Source organism: Artemia franciscana, chromosome 1 (genome assembly GCF_032884065.1).
Source record: "Artemia franciscana chromosome 1, ASM3288406v1, whole genome shotgun sequence".
Lineage (NCBI taxonomy): Eukaryota > Metazoa > Arthropoda > Branchiopoda > Anostraca > Artemiidae > Artemia > Artemia franciscana.
Window position 1 is genome coordinate 45,100,238 of NC_088863.1, and position 18,262 is coordinate 45,118,499.

The following is an 18,262-nucleotide window of genomic DNA, read 5'->3' on the forward strand; positions in this document are numbered from 1 at the left end:
CTTTTTGGGCCTTGACTAGGGGTACGCGGACCGAAAAAGGTTGGGAACCACTGGTCTAAGCCATCAAAATAGCAAATCTGCAATGTCTCAGAATCGGCTCAGGGGGTGAAGTTTATACTTTCAGACACTGTTTGGAAAGAAGAGAAGGAGTGGTAGGGTAAGCAAATGGAAATATTCTGTTTGAGGATGGGAAAGGGGCTTGGTTTATTTTTTTCAATAAACAAATTTTAACTTTGATATTCAAAAATTCCTAATTAACATATAATCACTCCTGAATTAAGTAGCGAGGTAAATCAAAAGAAATTCCGTGTGGCCAGGTTCCCAAACTTACGTGTTCGAGATATTTTGAAAAACGGTTGGTATCAAGTCAAAATTGTCAGGAAGTGTTGAGATATGTAGGAGGGAGGGGTGTAGTGGGCCTCAATGTTTGACTCAAGGTAGGGAACAAGGTTAAATCAAAAGATACCATATACATCCAGGTTATCAAAAAATATATTTACCTAACTTGGGGAATGAAGTAAAACTTCTAGGTATTGGTGGGGAAAGGATAGGATCAAAACTAAAAAATTGAACTTTAGAAGAAAGTATAAACACAATAAAAATATTCCTTTCCGTTTGTTTCACGGTTTTATTTCGCTCTTTTTTTATGTACCAGGTTTTTCTTTTGTAATATATTCATTTTGTTCTCAGAGATGAGCTGCTTATCTTCCGTATCCATTTCATGCATTACCTAAATATCAAACTAATCACCTTGGGACAGCGGAGTGGTTGAAGCCTCGCCCGGGAACAAGCAGTACAGAAGTTCAATCCCTCCTGTCGTAAGGAAAGTAACATCTGTTAATTGCTAATAACAGTTTTCTTTTTTTTCAGAACATCGAAAATTAGGGTAAATTCGAAAAATTTAGGCAATATTTGCGTTCAAATGTAAAGGTTATATTCAGCTGTATGATTCTTCTTGATAATAAATTACATGTGATTTTTAATCCCATCAATTTCCTTTCAAATGAACCATTAATCAGCTCACTACGATGTTCCAGCGCCAAGCTATCTGAGGTGGAAAAGAAAAAAGAAAAGAGTAAAAAAAGATGCCGTATATGCAGAATATCGTGGTTGTAGCCACTTTTCTTGATTTTCAAGCCAATATATTTCCATCTATTCAAGCGAAGTGGAGGAAGTCTCTTATATAGGGGTTTTGGACAAGGCAGTCCGAACAGTATACTTCTTGTTTTGATCTGACTCTATTTTTAGGATTTATGGTTTATGGTCTGTTACTAGGTTGCTAGGTACCCCTGCAACCCCCGGATGAAATAGTTTGGATGTCAACCTTTTCTTCTCTGTTACAACCATTTTCTAAGATTTACAATAAAGCTAGGAACCTCTTCAGGAAACTAATCGTTAAGGAGTTATCCCTTTACTCGGTCTCGATTCACTGTATATTCTTTCGAGAGCATTCTGCCATATTTTACCTCTGGCCAGAATAATTATAATCTTCGCAATACAAAAAAGCATATTCATGTTCCTTTACTCCTTGTGTAAGTCAGATTCCAATCCTTAGTAGCGAGTCATATTGTATGCAATAAGTTGCCTGAATCAACTTGAAGGTGCCACTCATTAAGCTTGTTAAAAAAAATTGTTAAAAATTCTTTTGTTTCTTAGAAGCTATTTTTCTATATTTATTTATTCTTCTTATATATTTATTATTATTTTATTGGAGTCTCTTTAATATACTTAATTAATCTGGTCTATTCAATCTATTTAGTTTTTTCCATAGTTTTTATTTATTCACATTTTCTTTTCTTCTCCTTTTTGCTCTTCTCTCTGTAAGGGATTATTTTATTTTTCTTTCTTCGCTTAGTACGTAACTCGTATGTCTTCCCCCTTCTTTACAGGCCAATGTGCCTTCGGGGGAATAGTAAAATATATTATTGTATGTGCATTTCATGATGATTGAATCTTATCTATCTTATCTTGACGCATGCAAAAATACACAAGAAACATAGCTAAGCATAAAACACCAAATGTAATGAGTAAATTTTCAAAAGGTGTTTTCAATAGTTTCATAATACCTAGAGTACAGAAACGTAAATTAACAATTGCTAAAATGAATAAACTCGATCATCAAATGAGACAAGATCAAGAGGACGACCTGAGAAATGTAAATTCACAATGAGTGAAAATGAACAACCTAGACCATTAATATCTGAAAAACATCTGAAGTATTGATACATGAAAATGAAAAACAGAAAAATGTGGTTAGAATACTTGATAAAACGACAATTGCAACAAGTCAAAAAACAAAGTGAAGAACAGAAAAAATATGCTCTTAATAGATAAGCAGCAGCAAAAATTACAACGACTCAAATACGAAATTGAAAAAAAAGTGAAGGACAAAAAGAAATGTAGTTACAAGACACACACGACGAGGAGGGTCAGAATAAATAAAAAAATAGTGAAGAACAAAGATATATACGGTTAGAAGATTTGTGATAGTGAAAACAAAGAAAAACACGATGAGAAGATAAGCGGCAGCGAGAATTACAAGAGATAGGGAAAACCAAAAGTGTCAAAAATGAAAGTGAGGGACAAACAATTTTGTGGTTAGCAGACACATGAGAGCGAGCATCAGAACATGTCAAAAATGAAAGTGAAGAACAAAGAATTGTGCTTTTAGAAGACAAATGAAAGGAAGAATCAAAACGAGTCTAAAATGAAAATGAAGAAGAAAGAAATATTACATAAGAATAACGCCATCGCAATCTTCGACACCAACAAACTGTGGCGCAAAATCCAGAACAAACCTACGAAGATTCATAGGAATTGTTAATGACTAGTCGTTGGGACCCTTCAACGTTGTATGTATTCACTGTGACGTCCTCCATTTTCCCTTAAAAAAAAGTAGCCAACAAAGGTGATTTATTTGGAGATTGCTGCCTGCTTGGTCGAATTGCATTACCAACTCCACAATTTCTAAATGAATTGGTTTGGCCTGTTATAGGACGTCACAAAAAAAGCTCACAAGCAAATACGAAGCTTGAAAATCTTTTAGCTTTAGCTTCATTCTACGCAAGCGATAATCGAATGATTCTTTTAAGCTTCAAAGTAACTTCGCATACATCACAGACCCCTGAATGTGATTTCGAATCACCTTCATATGGCCAAAGGTACCTTTTAGACCCCGAAGAAGCTGTTAAAGAACGCCTTGCACATCCGTTAAATTATAGGATCTCTCGTAACCTAATAGATCTCTTAGAAGAAATATTACGAGATACAAACAATTATGCAAAAGGTTACATGAAAATAAGAGAAGTCGAGGACGATGTAAATCAACCTGCTGCTTCACTGGGGCAAGAGCCTCGAATACAGGACCAGTGACAATTCGAATCAATATACAAAAGCCTGCCCCGTAACCGTTTGAAACCGGCATCGAAGCCGCTGTTCTTCTGGTACTATATATATATATATATATATATATATATATATATATATATATATATATATATATATATATATATATATATATATATATATATATATCATTAAAAGAGAAATCACCAATGCAACAGCAATATACAAAATATATATATATATATATCTATATACATATACTGAATTTGAATTTTACGATATTATTTAATCTATAAAGAGGACCAACCAAAAAAACATTCCATTCGGGCCGCGCACCTATTCCATCCGAGCCTGAATTCACCAATCTAATTTCTTATATGTTTAATGTTCTTCTTGAGGAGCATTTTAGCTGAATTTTAGTTCTTGTGAGTAACAAGAAATATTTTTGAGCAAAATAAAAGAGAATTGAGGTAATTGAACAGAAAAATGTCCAATACAGTGAGAAATTATATCTTATTTTAAATTTTATCTATTCAAAATTCATTGGCTAACATCTTTTTCTGAAATTAAGCTGAAAAGAGAATTCAGTAAGAATATAAAAAAAATGAACATTGCAGAGACAAGCAAATGTTCTTGTATTCTACGGAGCCAATGGCAGAAGCGATCACAGTAGGATAAGAAACTTATCCATTGTCATGCGGTTAATGGTTTTGAAAAAACTTCGAGTTTTTTTTTTACCCTATGTCAGACAAAACTCTAGAAACAAAACAGTTGTTGTTAAGTTCTAATAAATTTAATTACCTAGTAATCGATTAACTTGTTTATGGTCCCTCATTACTATTTAATTTCATGCATTTTTTAACTTCGCTTAAGCTAAAAATGTCAATCTACGCAGCAGTTATCTATAAAATCAGCGCAAATAAACCAATTGATTATATTCCCCTGTAATTGTTGGATTATAGTAAACTAGTAATTTACAGAAAAATCCTAAGCAATGTAAGATATTTGTACAGAAGAGAGTAGAGGCACAAAGCACTGTTTCAAATTTATCTTAAGATATTTTCGTCGTAACAGGGAATGGTAATGACTATTGCCATTGAAATGGCTTTTAAAAATATTGATTCAAAAGAAACTTAAAAAAAAAACATCTCACATATTCTTAATGTATTTTCCTTATAATGTATGAAATGGTAATGATAACGGTTTTTGAAAGAACTTGTAAATACATTAATTTAAAGGTTTTCTAAGGAGAAAATATTCAAAGAAAATCAAAGATCAATATTAAAACACAAAACGAATATAAGTAAAGTCATATAAAGAGTTAAACTAGAAATAGACAAATGAAACGGAATATGAATAAGCAACTCAAACTTTAAAGAAAAATAGACATATGTATATGGATAAATAAACAAAACTAGTAATGAGAAGAAATCAAAATAAATTTCGAATCAAGCTTAAGAAGAGCAGAGATCAAAACGGGTAAACAATTTCAAATAATGAATACGTATTCGTTGATGAAAAATCCCCAAAAAGGCAATTTTCCCTTCCCTATCATTTTTGTCAAACTAATGATAAGCACTCACAATCAGATACTTTTTAATGGCTTTCAAATTTCGAAAAAATCTACCTGCTAAGAAAACAGGTGCGATTCTTGACCCCCCCCCCCTTCTTCAAAATTGAAACAATCCGCTTATCGTGTTCTTAAAAGACATACAAATTTTAGGTAAAATTCTAAGCTTACGATAAAATATTAGCGAAAACAGCATTAAGAACATTATTAAAGAGCAGTGTCGTTAAAAAGTATCTGGAGCATATTCTTTGAGATAAGGAAAATTATCAGTTTTCCAAGATTAAAAAATCTAAGTAACGTCGAGAAAATTATCGTTGAGCAAAGAGAAAGAAAAAAAAACACATCAATCTAAGCCCAAACAAAAGTAGTTCGCCTCCAAATGAGATGGAAAGAGGTCATAAGGACGAGGTGGATTCAGCTTTGAATAACATTTGAATGGAAGAGGGGCCTGTACAGCTAAGCGTTTAATAGCTCCTAAAAAGTGAAACTTTGAATGGATTGGGCGGAGAAAAGGCATGAGAAGATTTGTTGGTCTCAGCCGGTTTGGTGCTGCAGTGAGCGCTGTTACTAGTAGTAGTAATTAAAGCTACCAAGGCTAGTCTACGATAATAAGCAAGAAAAAATCAGCTTAATTCAGCTTTATTCAAAGAATACTGTGCATTACATTTAACTATAACAATATTTTGCTAAATTCATGGATTTAAAACTCAGAAAAGAAAAAGGAGAAAATTGTGAGCCATGGAATGTATACTTCACAAAAAAACAACTTAAAAAATACTACAGGTGCAAAAATAAAAACCCTGATCGAGAATTCGAATTTCATTCAACAAAAATAGTCAAAAGAGTGCTCAAATAGCTATTGAAAGTTATTACGGCTTATATCCATAAATTTGATTTACCTAGCCTACAAAGTTCGATAATTTGGTTAAATTCAATACGTTATTACCTGTTATAACAATACCCACTAGGGAACGCAGCATAAGTCTAAAAAGTAAGGTTCCTCAAGTTTCAAGAGTTGGATACTCCTTGATACTGGGCACCAACAATGGCTGATAGTATATCCTCTCCTCGAGGTTCAGGTTTAGGCCCTTTAAACTTCTTCAGAAGGTTAAACTACCATCTCTAAACCTGGTTTTTTCTAAACTCAATTAAAATTTGCATCTAGTACGTGCAAAATATTAACTGAACCAGTATCCCGAGAAATTATGGAGAGGTTAAAAATTTTATTTTTAGGCAATAAATTTCCAATGTCGTCAAAGGGCACTGCTTCTCCAGATAACTTATTTCTCAGGGGGTGGTGGAATACCTCCCATCTTCCTCCCAGGGGTGCCATTTAAAGGATTGTGACGGGGTGATTGCCTCTTAGTCTTGATTAACATCTTTTTTTATATTTTTCATTACAAAAACGAAAACAAATTACCCCACCCCTATATTTGGAAGACTATCCTTTTCTTTCTTCATTTTTAAAATTAAAACAATCTATACCCTCACTTACATTTTTGTGAATCGGCACTCATCTCACTCTATCTCTCCATAGCTAAGCGAACGACTGTAATTTAATTTTAAACTAAAAATCTCTGCTTTAATTCGGGGTAGTCATCTCTAGTCACTGATGACTCATTAGGTATGTAAACAGACAGGATGGATACTGCAGTATGGACGAGACATTGTATTTTCGTAGCATATTGAACGAGAAATTCCTAAAAAAAAATAACAGAAAAAAAAACTAAATCAACAAACGCATAAATGAGGTATATTGAAGATTAGCAAAAACAATGTGTAATAGCTAAGATACAGTGCAAAAAATACTTTTTTTTAAGTTTTGTATACTGATTTTGAAGCCTTTGTGAATGATAAAGCTAAAACCTTCTTCGAATAAAAAAAAAAGATAGGAAAAACAAAACAAATCACAAACTATCACTACTTGCATTAAAGTATTAATTAAGATTAAAATTGAAATTTAGCAATGCCAGTGAGGCTTGAAACCCTATTTTGAGAAACTAAAGAAATGTAATTTTGAACTTGAAGAAAAAAGCAACTAAACTTCGATAAACTTTGTTTTGGATGACAACTTCAGTCTTTGGATTTCAGGCAGTTCTATTGGCTTTGGCCTACTACGCCTCATGTCGAAATTGCTCAGGTTTTGAACTCCTCTCGCTATTTTAGTCAGTGGATTGCCAGAATTCGGCGAAAGTATGACAATGCTGTCACTCAACCTTCCTAATGGACTTGTCAAAGCAGACAAAATAGTGCTGCCTGGAGTGGACGAACGACTTCCTACATCCGTACCTAAAAAAAAAGAAGAAAAATATAGATATTACAAATAGATATCTACAAGCAGAACTGTCAAATTACAAATAGAAACAAATTGCTTGTTTGACATAACATTCAGGTTCTGACAAGAAACCCAGTTACTACAGTTCAGGGATACTCTTCTATTTTCCTGCCCCTCCTCTCCCCCCCCCAAAAAAAATGCAAAACCGCCACACCAGCTCTTAGTTTCCACAAGTCTAGTTGAAATCCGTCCATCTTTTCTGGTGCCTAAGGGGGAGAGGAGAAGGAGAATAGGCTTCTAGTCAAAAATATCAATTTTCTATAAATAAAGAAATAAATTTTATAAAAACAAGATTTCAAACATTTCTAATTGAAACAGAGCGAATAAAGATCGAAATGCCGTTGGAAGGCAACTTAAGGCAATGTCTCAATTTTTTAAGGAAAGAGTATACAAAAAAGCCCTTTTACGAGTTTAATGCCTTCCTGATTATGACAACTTATTTACAGACAAGGTTTTTTCTCGTCAAAACAAAAAATGGCGTCAAACTTAAACGTGCAGAAATTGATAGTATACTTGAATTTAACTTTTGATTCCAAGAAAAGTAAAGCATTGAATTATTTTAATAGCAAACGAAACAAAATTTAAATGATTTTAAAGCTTTAATAGTCAAGAATTGTCAGAAATCAATTGGTCCTACACAAGTTCAGCGATGCTGCTTATGTGCTTTAACAAGTCCCCTATTTCACCTCCATCATTAGGAATAGCAAGATTTTTGGAAAAAAAACTTTTTACAATCAAGATGGTTAATCAGAAGAAAATCAATATTTTAAAAAGAAATATAAATACTTGATGTTAGTCCAGGATCCCCAGATATGGTTCTCGGAAATGAACCGTTTCTCTGTGTCGAGCCACGCGGCACGACGACGATTATACATTTAAACCACCGAGAAGAATATCCCCTCGAGTTAATTACCCTTTTTTTAAACAAAAACATTGGTTTGGATCCTTTATTATTAAGCTTCAATGCATCTGCAAGTGGCAACATCAGGGTCTATAATACCGTATCTTATATAAGTTTTCTTCTTCATTTAAATTCTCAAAGGTGTTTTCTATAGGGTGCTGGCTTGTGAGATGTTTCAAACAGGCTAAATTGGATACTTAGGTCTACTTTTGCAGTATTAGCAGAGTTTTTAACTAGTTTTCTTATTCATTTAAATTGTCAAAGGTGTTTTTCTATAGGGTGTCGGCTTGTGAGATGCTTCAAACAGGCTAAATTGGCTACTTAGGACTACTTTTGCAGTATTAGCAGAGTTTTTAACTAGTTTTCTTATTCATTTAAATTGTCAAAGGTGTTTTCTATAGGGTGTTGGCTTGTGAGATGTTTCAAACAGGCTAAATTGGATACTTAGGTCTACTTTTGCAGTATTAGCAGAGTCTCTAATAAGTTTTCTTCTTCATTTAAATTCTCAAAGGTGTTTTCTATAGGGTGTTGGCTTGTGAGATGTTTCAAACAGGCTAAATTGGCTACTTAGGTCTACTTTTGCAGTATCAGCAGAATTTCTAATAAGTTTTCTTATTCATTTAAATTATCAAAGGTGTTTTTTATAAGGTGTTGGCGTGTGAGATGTTTCAGACAGGCTAAATTGGCTACTTAGGTCTACTTTTGTAGTACCAGCAGAATTTCTAATTCTGCACATACATTTCAAGTAAGAAAAATACTTATCTCTATAGTCAGAATTGCATCCTGAATCCAAAGTTATTGTGCATTTGCATCAGAAAGGAAATTAATATTCACCATATACAGATCTAGCCTATACCAATTCAGGGTATATATTTGCACGTTAGTGAGTATATGTGTATGTATGTGTATGTGTATGTATATGTATGTGTATATGTGTATGTATGTATATGTATATGTATATGTATATATATATATATATATATATGTATATATGTAAGCCCTATAGATAGGTAGAGTAGCTCCATAGGAGGCTTAGGCCAAGTAGGACCTTGTCCCAGTGGGACCCATAATAGAAACTGGGAAACCCTCCCCTGGGGGTCATAATTTCAGGTGGAGGAGGAAGAAGGCCCCTCAAATGTACACTCAGCAGGGCCAACTGCCGTGTTCACGCTTCAGATGAGTTACAAACCTTCTCCCAGTAATGGGTTAAATTGCATGGTGAAGCAGAACACCATCGTGGGAGGATCCTCTATAGGAGGACAACTGCGGCAGGGCGTAAGATCCAGATTTATGGACAACGGCCTCTGTAAAGGGCTGCCTCGACCCTTTCGGGGTACCTGCAAGACTGGGAAACTTGCGGTCAATTTTTCCCACTTGAGGAGTGGCGCCCCTCGAGGAAATTATAGCCTAGTAAACAACACAGCACTCGTACGGGATTCTGATTATTGGATAATTTTCTGGGCTTGGTTTGTTTTGATGGGCGTTTTCGGGCTGAAAAACCTCTTCCTAGCTAATTTATCTACTATGGGCTGCCTCCCCGTAGTAGCATAATATTTGTAGGCATGAATATATAATGAGTCGGAGGTAATAGGCTTGGGACTGTCTGTGCAGGATTTCGACTCTTGTTGATAGAAGAGCATCGCCAAGTGCTGAAAACCATGTTGTGACCAAGATGGGCCCAGGATTGCACAAAGCCTCCAACTTACTGGAGGTCCCAGGGACTTCTTGCTGTCCGGTTCTAAGCCGGCTTAAGCGCTTCGGTGTAGACTTGAGAAGATATGTTGGTCCCCATCCTGCACTGGTATCCGGGATCACTGCTTTTCTTGAGGCCAAAATAATTTCAAAGATTTAAAGAACATGAAAATTGGAACTTGGAATGTTACGACGTTAAAAAATGACTATCGCATCGACATTTTGACTGACGAATTCAGACGGTTTGAACTGGATTTATTAGGAGTTTCAGAAACTCATATCCCAGGGGTAGGAAGCATGAAATTAGGTGACATAGAATTTGTTTACTCAGGAAGGAAGGATGGGGTACATAGACAGGGAGTAGGGCTCATGATGAATAAGGAAGCTGCTAAGTCTTGTTTAGGCTGGGAAGGTATTAATAATAGAATACTAATTGCTCATTTTATGACTAAAAAGTTTAGGGTATCAGTTATAGTAGTATATGCCCCCATTGAACCAACTGATGGAGATACTAGTGACTCAGATGAATTTTACTTACAGTTACAGGAGCAAATAGACAGGGTACCAGGTAGAAATATGGTGTTTTTGCTAGGAGATTTTAATGCCCAGGTTGGTAGAAATAGGGATAGATGGTATCCTAGCCTAGGTAATTTTGGTGTAGGAAAAGAAAACAGTAATGGCTATAGGCTTTTGCAATTTTGTAGGTATAACAACCTAGTTATAACCAATACGGTGTTTGGTCACAAAATGGCCCATAAGTTGACATGGTATTCACGTGATGGTAAGACAGCAAACCTTATTGATTATGTTATTGTAAACAGAAGACTAGCAGGATCAATACAAGATACTAGGGTGTATAGGAGTGCTGTTATTGATGTTAAAAGTAAAGATCACCATCTAGTAGTGTCTAAGGTTAATTTAAAGCTGAAATTTCGGAAGAGTAACTCCCTCCCGGAAAGTTATGATGTTGGTAGACTTCAGGATGAAAATTTGAGAAAAAAATTCCAGGAACAGTTGAGTACTAAACTTGAGGGTTTAAAATTTGACAATGTGGAAGATGGATGGAATAATTTCAGAAAAACAATTTGTGAAGTTGCTGATGGTGTCCTAGGGAAGAGTGCTAAGACAGCAACTAGGAATATTAGTGAAAAAGCTTTAGGTTTAATAGAGAGTAGAAGGGGTTTGTATAAGAATTATCTGAGCGATAGGTCGTATGAAAACAAAAGGAATGTAAAGAAAGTGGAGAAAGCATTAAAATATGAACTAAGGAGATGTGAAATGGAGGCGATGGATAAAATTGCTGAGGATCTGGAAGATGCGGCTAGACGGCATAATAGTAGAATATTATACTGGCATGTTAATAAATTGAAAGGGAGTAGCCGATCCGGACTAGTCCCAGTTAAAGATAGAAATGGGGTCACAATTAGTGATAGGGAAAAAGTTAAAGAAAGATGGGTGGAACATTTTGAGAATGTGCTAAACCGAGATACAGTTGCAGGAAAAGATATAGATGAAAATGAAAAAGTTTGTGATACCTTGGATGTGAAGGAAGATTTGTTTAGTGAGGAAGAATTAGCGACAGTACTAGAAGGATTAAAAAATAATAAGGCCCCAGGTGCTGATAGTATGATTAATGAGTTCCTTAAATATGGTGGCTCTGAGGTTAGGAATAAGCTACTGAAGATTATGAACAGGATTTTTGAAAAAGGGGAAGTACCCAATGATTTTAGGAAAACCTTAATTAAACCACTGTATAAGAAAGGTGACAAGAGTGAATGTCGGAATTATCGAGGCATTAGTCTGGTCTCTGTAGGTAGCAAATTACTGAGTAATATGATACTTTTTAGACTGAGACATGCTGTAGACAAAGTTTTAAGGGAAGAACAATGCGGTTTTAGAAAAGGTAGAGGATGTGTCGACCATGTTTTCACTCTTAGGTTAATAATTGAGAAGTCCCTTCGTTGTCAAACACCTTTGGTCCTTAGTTTTATCGATTATGAGCAAGCTTTCGATTCTGTTGATAGAACAGCGTTAACAAAGGTCTTATCGTTATATGGTATACCAGAAAAATACATTAAAGTGATTTGCGCTATGTACGAGAATAATACTGCTGCGGTTAAGGTAGGAAATGAGGTTAGCAACTGGTTTTGTATTAAATCAGGAGTTAAGCAGGGTTGTGTTCTATCCCCCTTTATGTGGATCATTTTGATGGACTTCGTCTTAAGGAGCACAGGAAAGGCAATTGGAGACCATGGAATCAAATGGGGAGGAAGAACGCTCCTGGACTTAGATTATGCTGATGATTTAAGCATATTAGATGAAAGTGTGAGCAAAATGAATGAATTTTTAGAGGTTTTACGAGTTCAGGGTGCTAAAATAGGCTTGAAAATTAATGTTAAGAAGACTAAGTCACTAAGGTTAGGAATAAGTGAAGATGAACAGGTGACCTTAGGTAACGAAAAGATTGATCAGGTTGGGAGCTTCAGTTACCTTGGTAGTATTATTAGTAAAGATGGTGGGAGCAGTGAAGATGTTAAAAGTAGAATAGCTAAAGCTCAGGGTGTTTTTTCACAGTTAAAAAAAGTTTGGAAGAATAGAAAGATAAGCCTACAAACCAAGATTAGAATATTGGAAGCTACAGTGATGACAGTGGTCAAATATGGCTCTGAAGCATGGACACTCCGAAAAGCAGATGAAAATTTACTAGATGTTTTCCAGAGAAATTGCCTACGGATTGTTCTGGGTACCCGGATGACTGACCGTATTTCAAACAGTAGGTTGTACGAAAAGTGTGGTTCAATCCCGCTTTCTGGGGCTATAATGAAAGAAAGGTTGAGATGGCTAGGCCACGTTCTACGGATGAAGGATGACAGATTACCGAAGATTGTCCTTTTTGGCCAACCGTCTGGGGCTACACGGAAAGCAGGTCGTCCTTGTCTGGGTTGGGAGGATGTCATAAATAAGGATTTAAAGGAAATGGGAACTTCCTGGGAGGGTGTAAAGAGGGAGGCTTTAAATAGATTAGGTTGGAGGAGGAGCGTGCGTAGCTGTGTTGGCCTCAGGCGGCTTGGTGCTGCAGTAGTTATTAGTAGTAGTAGTAGTAGTAGTATATTGGCCCAAGAATAGCTTACCCAAGGTAGAAGGCCGAGGATATATTTAAAATATCTCCAAATAACCACTTGGGACTGTATATCCAGAGCACAGTTATTAAACGCGATTTGGGATGTAAGGGCACCTTGTCTTACACCCTGGCGAACAGGTATGATTATCTATGTAATCATTCTGTCAGACAAACTAACTATGACAATTAGACGAGGACACATGTCATACAAAGTACGAAAAATACAAGTAGGGGAGAGGGGGGCGAAACCGTACGGGGGTGAAACCGTCCGTTGGACCTCTCATCCAAAGTCTTTGTACTAATCCATTCAGAAAATCGCCGCTAGATGGCATTCATGTAGCGCACATTAGGCGGAAGTTTTGAATATTTGATGGCAAAGACCACTGAGATAAGAGGTAAAGAAATTTTTATATACTCTCTAGAAATTTTGACATCTGTAGTCCTCGTCGAATATTTTTCAAGATATTGTAGCCATAGGGTCGTAAGTTAGAAGAATCATATGAGGAATGATTCCGGTATTTTCATCGTAATTTTCATCAATAAATGTCTGGCGGTTTCCAAAAAAAGGTAAATTTTTCAAAATGGCGTTAATAAGGGGTGACTCCGGACAGTTTTTTGGGGGCGACTCCGGACACATTTTGAAGTGTCCGGTTTCGCCCCATGCTGATGGAAGGATCTCCGAGTCTGAAACTGGAATTAGCTAGAGCTAGGATACCAAGTATTTCAATTTTATTATAGACTAGGAATAGGAATTTATTGAATTCAACTTTCAAAAAACAAAAACAATATTATGCCCCAACAGAGAGCAGAGCTCGTAATGCTGGGACAGTACAAATGCATAAAAAAAACACAACATCTCGTCATAAAAAAAACATACAAGATAGGAGATAACAGAGGAGTTCACCCCAGCGCGAGAATACCACAACAAAATATATACTAAAATCTACTATTCATCAATCCAGACACCCGGGCAAAGAACTATTTTTGAAATATGTTTTTTCAAAGAAAATCAGCTCACGAAACTTCGGGGCGTTTCTGCTAAATTAAGTTTATTTACAATATGAGGACAAATAGGCTTCTCTCTGTCCTTGACATTTTAGATTTTTCTTTTACTTATGGTTCGCACCTATATTCGAAAAGGGGGTGGCCCCCCAGATCCAGAATTACTGAAGCGTGCTGTGAGACAAGTCGTAAATGAGAATTCATCTTTCTGATCAGTCGCGGAAGAATTTTCTTTGAAGAAGTCTACCCTTGTGGATGCCGTGAAACGCTACAAGAGTAAAGATCTTGAAAAGGGTAGCCCAAGTACAAAAATGATAATGATAGTTTTCAGGGGAGTTCTAAGTTCGTTTTTACTCCCAAATAAGAGAGAGAACTCACTATATACCTCGAAAACTGCTCAATATTGAACCACGGACTAACTCCAAATGCAACGAGAAAGTTAGCCTACCAATGGGCAACAACTCTGAAGCTCAAATTCCCACCAAGTTGGGAGCTGAATGAAAGAGCAGGAGTCGATTGGTTCAAAGGATTTATGAACCGTAATGCCAGTTTGCCAATTAGAAAGCCGGAAAACACAAGCCAGGCTCGTGCTGCCGGCTTCAATGCCACTGTAATTGGTACCTTCTTCCGTAATCTTCAGGGACTGTATAGCAAGTTCCATTTTCCTCCTGGTAGGATTTGGAAATGCGACAAAACAGGAGTGTCCACAGTTCTTCAGGCTCCAAAGGTGATTGCTAAAAAGGGGGCAAAACAGGGGGCACAGACCTTGTCGGCAGAAAGAGGGGAAAATACCACAATGCTGTGCTTTGTGTCTGCAACTGGTCAGACTATTCCACCAGTGTTTGTTTTTCCAAGAGTCAAGGTTCCCGAGAGAATGTATCGAGATGGACCACCAGGATGCATTGGCTTAGCCCATCGCAGTGGATGGATGAGCTCGGAGAATTTCCTTTGTTCATTGCAGCACTTCCAGAAAGAAGTTAAACCCAGCAAAGAGGATCCTGTTTTGCTTTTGTTTGACAATCATGAAAGCCATATTTCAATTGAAGTAGTTTCCTTGTGCAAAGATAATGGCATTCATCCAGCCCCTTGATGTTTCGGTTTATGCACCATTCAAACATGCCATCAGGGGGTTCTTCGACACTTGGTTGCACATAAATCCAGGTCGGAGGATTTCAATACACGAAATAGCAAAGTTGTGCAAGCAGCCATATCTAGAAAAGCTAAACCCTCATAACATCACAGCTGGTTTCGAAAAGGCAGGAATTTGGCCTTTGAATCCAAATGTCTTCACAGAAGCCGATTTCCTACCAGCCGAAGTGACAAACAGCCCTGACCCAGCAGAACAGTATCACACAGATTCTACTAAGGATGATCCTCACCCTGGTTCAGTTCATTCTTCTGATCCTGTCTTGGTGGATCAACCAAAGGACACACCAAACCTGCCTATAACTCCTGAAAGCATAAGACCATATCCAAAAGCAAGAATGCAAATGGGTCCCCGCAAAAAGCACAAGATAGGGAAAACTAGGATTTTGACAGATACTCCAGAGAAGAAATCGTTTGAAACAGCGGCTCAGGCAAAGCTTGACAAGAAAACTAAAAAAAGGGTTCCTAAATGTAAACCAGATGAGTCCTTGAAATCGGAGTCATTGAAGAAGTCCAAGGTTTTATCCATTGACGAGAAGGCTGAAGATAGCATTTCAGACAAGATATGCAGCTAATAGACGATTCAGACTAACGAAGAATTTTCTCCAGGAAATTTTGTGCTTGTGAGGTTTATGATGGGAAAGAAACCAAACTCCGCTCGTGTACTGTGCTGGTCTGATTGAAGAAGTGAGTGGCAGAATAGCTAAAATAAACTACCTCCGAAAACCAAGTGAAAAGTTCATCTTCCCAGAATGTCCCGATTGTGCTGAAACTGATTTTGATTATATAATTATGAAGTTGCCTACTCCTTTTGCTGCAGGAGGGACAGGGTGAGCAGTCAAAGACCTTGTATTTGGGTGTGACTTGTCTCGCTATGCCATAAAATAATGATGTGAAATGCCTTTTGAGTTCTTTTGATATTCCAGTTAATTCTGCTACTTTTATATTATCTGAATACACTGTTTGAATCGTTAACTATAGATGTCCGAAAATGCCCCTTATGTGTCCAAAGTCGCCCCACGGTAGGGGCGACTTCGGACACTTTAAGAGGTCATATGTTTTACGGTCTCACTGAGAAACGACTTGATGGAAGTCATTGAAAAAAATTCCTAAGAGAGATGAATAAATAAGCTTTCTGTACATGTAAGAGCAAAGTTTGTATCTTTAGAAGAACATCTTATAGGGGTCAAAAACCTAAAACCGTACGGTTTCGCCCCCCCTCTCCCCTACTGACCCACGACTGTACACTTTCATGATGATATGCGCGCAAATTATCGAATCATAAGCACGTCTGACATCACTTCTCTCTAAAATAAGCGAGTCTCTCGATTTATCTGCATACCTCAAAACTAATGACAGTACCGTCAGTGCATGAGCACACCCTATTTCTTTCTGGAATCCAAATTGGTATGGGGGCATATGACATTTATCAATCAATTCAGGCATTATCAACTCTCAAAAATTTTACCAAAAAGATGTAGATACCCTTATTGGCCGGTGTGACGAACATTCATTTAAGGGTTTCTCCCTTTAAGAAACACAAGTAAGACGGCCAGTTGAAAATGACGAATGAACTATTTCTTTTGTGAACACAATTTGGAAAGGTAAAGCAAGGTGAGAAGAAGTGAAGGGGGTCCCACATAGAGGTGTTTAGCGCACACGTGATCTGTACCTCTCCAGAAACGCTTCTTGATTTTACGGATTATATTATAAACGTCAGAAGCAGCTACAATAAATGTTGACTTGACCCCTACCGAAATTCTCTGTTCAAGAGTGACTTTGAAAAGATTTTCAATTAGTGGGTCAGGTTTTGAAAATTCTCTCGAGAGATATTACTCCCATAGCTCCGGATGGATGACGCAAACATATTTAATTTAAGATGAGTTTCATCAATTGAAAATGGAACCAAATTCTTGAGAAGCTCAAATAGTATTACTTTTCGAGAAGATTATCAAAGCAGTTCTGGGACTGGAGTATATCAACCTTATTCCATTCTACTACAGTACACCACTTAGAATCATTGGTTACCCAAACACAGTTAAATGCAACCGCAATACTAAAAGACAACAATCAGATACTACAAAATCATTAAGCACGCTTACATTACTGCAAGATTGGCAATACTACTGGAAACAAACACATGATCAAGGTTAGACATTGATCCACTGTGGTGTATATATGTAAAATCAGCAGATTTTGGCAAAAGAGCACTTTTATTTGGAATCAGGTGAAGAAGCAGAACTGTAGCTGAATTATAATTTCTGAACAAGTCACAATTAAAGCCCCCCAACAAAACAAAATGTAGGTGGGGGGGGGGGAAGGGCTCTAATTTTACTCGAATCTTCACCCAATTTTCTGCATGCTAGACCAAACTTCGCTTCAGACCTTTCATCTCTATAGTCTGGCGGCAGGTATAAATTCACAATGACAGTATCAGCCACTTTCACTGCAAGGAACTGGTCAGATTTAGCAAACAGTTCGGAATTAGTATGTTTATCTATTATTATAGCAAGTCCTCCTAAGGGGTGCTCTAGTTTTCTGTTGTTGTTTTTTTTTTCGCATATACGAAGTGAAGCACGTGTAATGGCACTAAATCGAGTAGCTTCATACTGTCAGCCGAGAGAAAAGATTCCTATATTCACATGATTTGCCCAGCCGTTCTACCACAGCGATTTTTGCGTTGTGATTACAATTTAGGTTCCATGACACTATGAGTTTTTAATATAGGGCTCAACCATTTCGAACGTATTGACTGTTCCGGCTTCATAGTCTTATTTGACGGGCAGTTAGCATGGTAGCATGTGTGTTTGGTGCTTTGACAGTTCAAACAGCGGATCAGGTTCTGACACTGGGTTTTCTTTGGTCGGACCGTGGTAGTTTTGAGCGCAATGGCCCAATTTCTTGGCATTTTTATACTGTGTCGACATGTGGCCGATTTCGTGACAATTGAAGAAACATTTCTTCAAAGGCATCTCTGCTTGGGAAATACAGCTTAAAGACGCGTGACTTCCCACATTGTTCAGCTTTCTCACAACCGGCTGTTAGGCTTTGCATATCCTCCGCCCTTAGGGACTCGGGAATTCCGTTAACTATACTGATATGGGAAGTCTTCGAAGTCTTCGTTATCTACGAAGTCTTCAAAACGACGAC

General features: G+C 36.9%; 1 protein-coding gene across 2 annotated transcripts in view; it reads right to left on the reverse strand.

Annotated features, from left to right (window-relative positions):
* Window positions 1-5,537: 5,537 nt before the first annotated feature.
* The window catches only part of LOC136030300 (phosphatidylinositide phosphatase SAC2-like), a 90,366-nt gene continuing 77,641 nt past the window's right edge, over window positions 5,538-18,262 (reverse strand). For both annotated transcript variants that reach the window (XR_010618240.1, XM_065709176.1), the window contains exon 17: window positions 5,538-7,204. Coding sequence is in view for 1 of the 2 variants with exons in the window: in XM_065709176.1 (XP_065565248.1) it covers window positions 6,954-7,204 (251 nt within the window). In the remaining variant the exon portion in view is untranslated. The remainder of the gene's footprint in view (window positions 7,205-18,262) is intronic.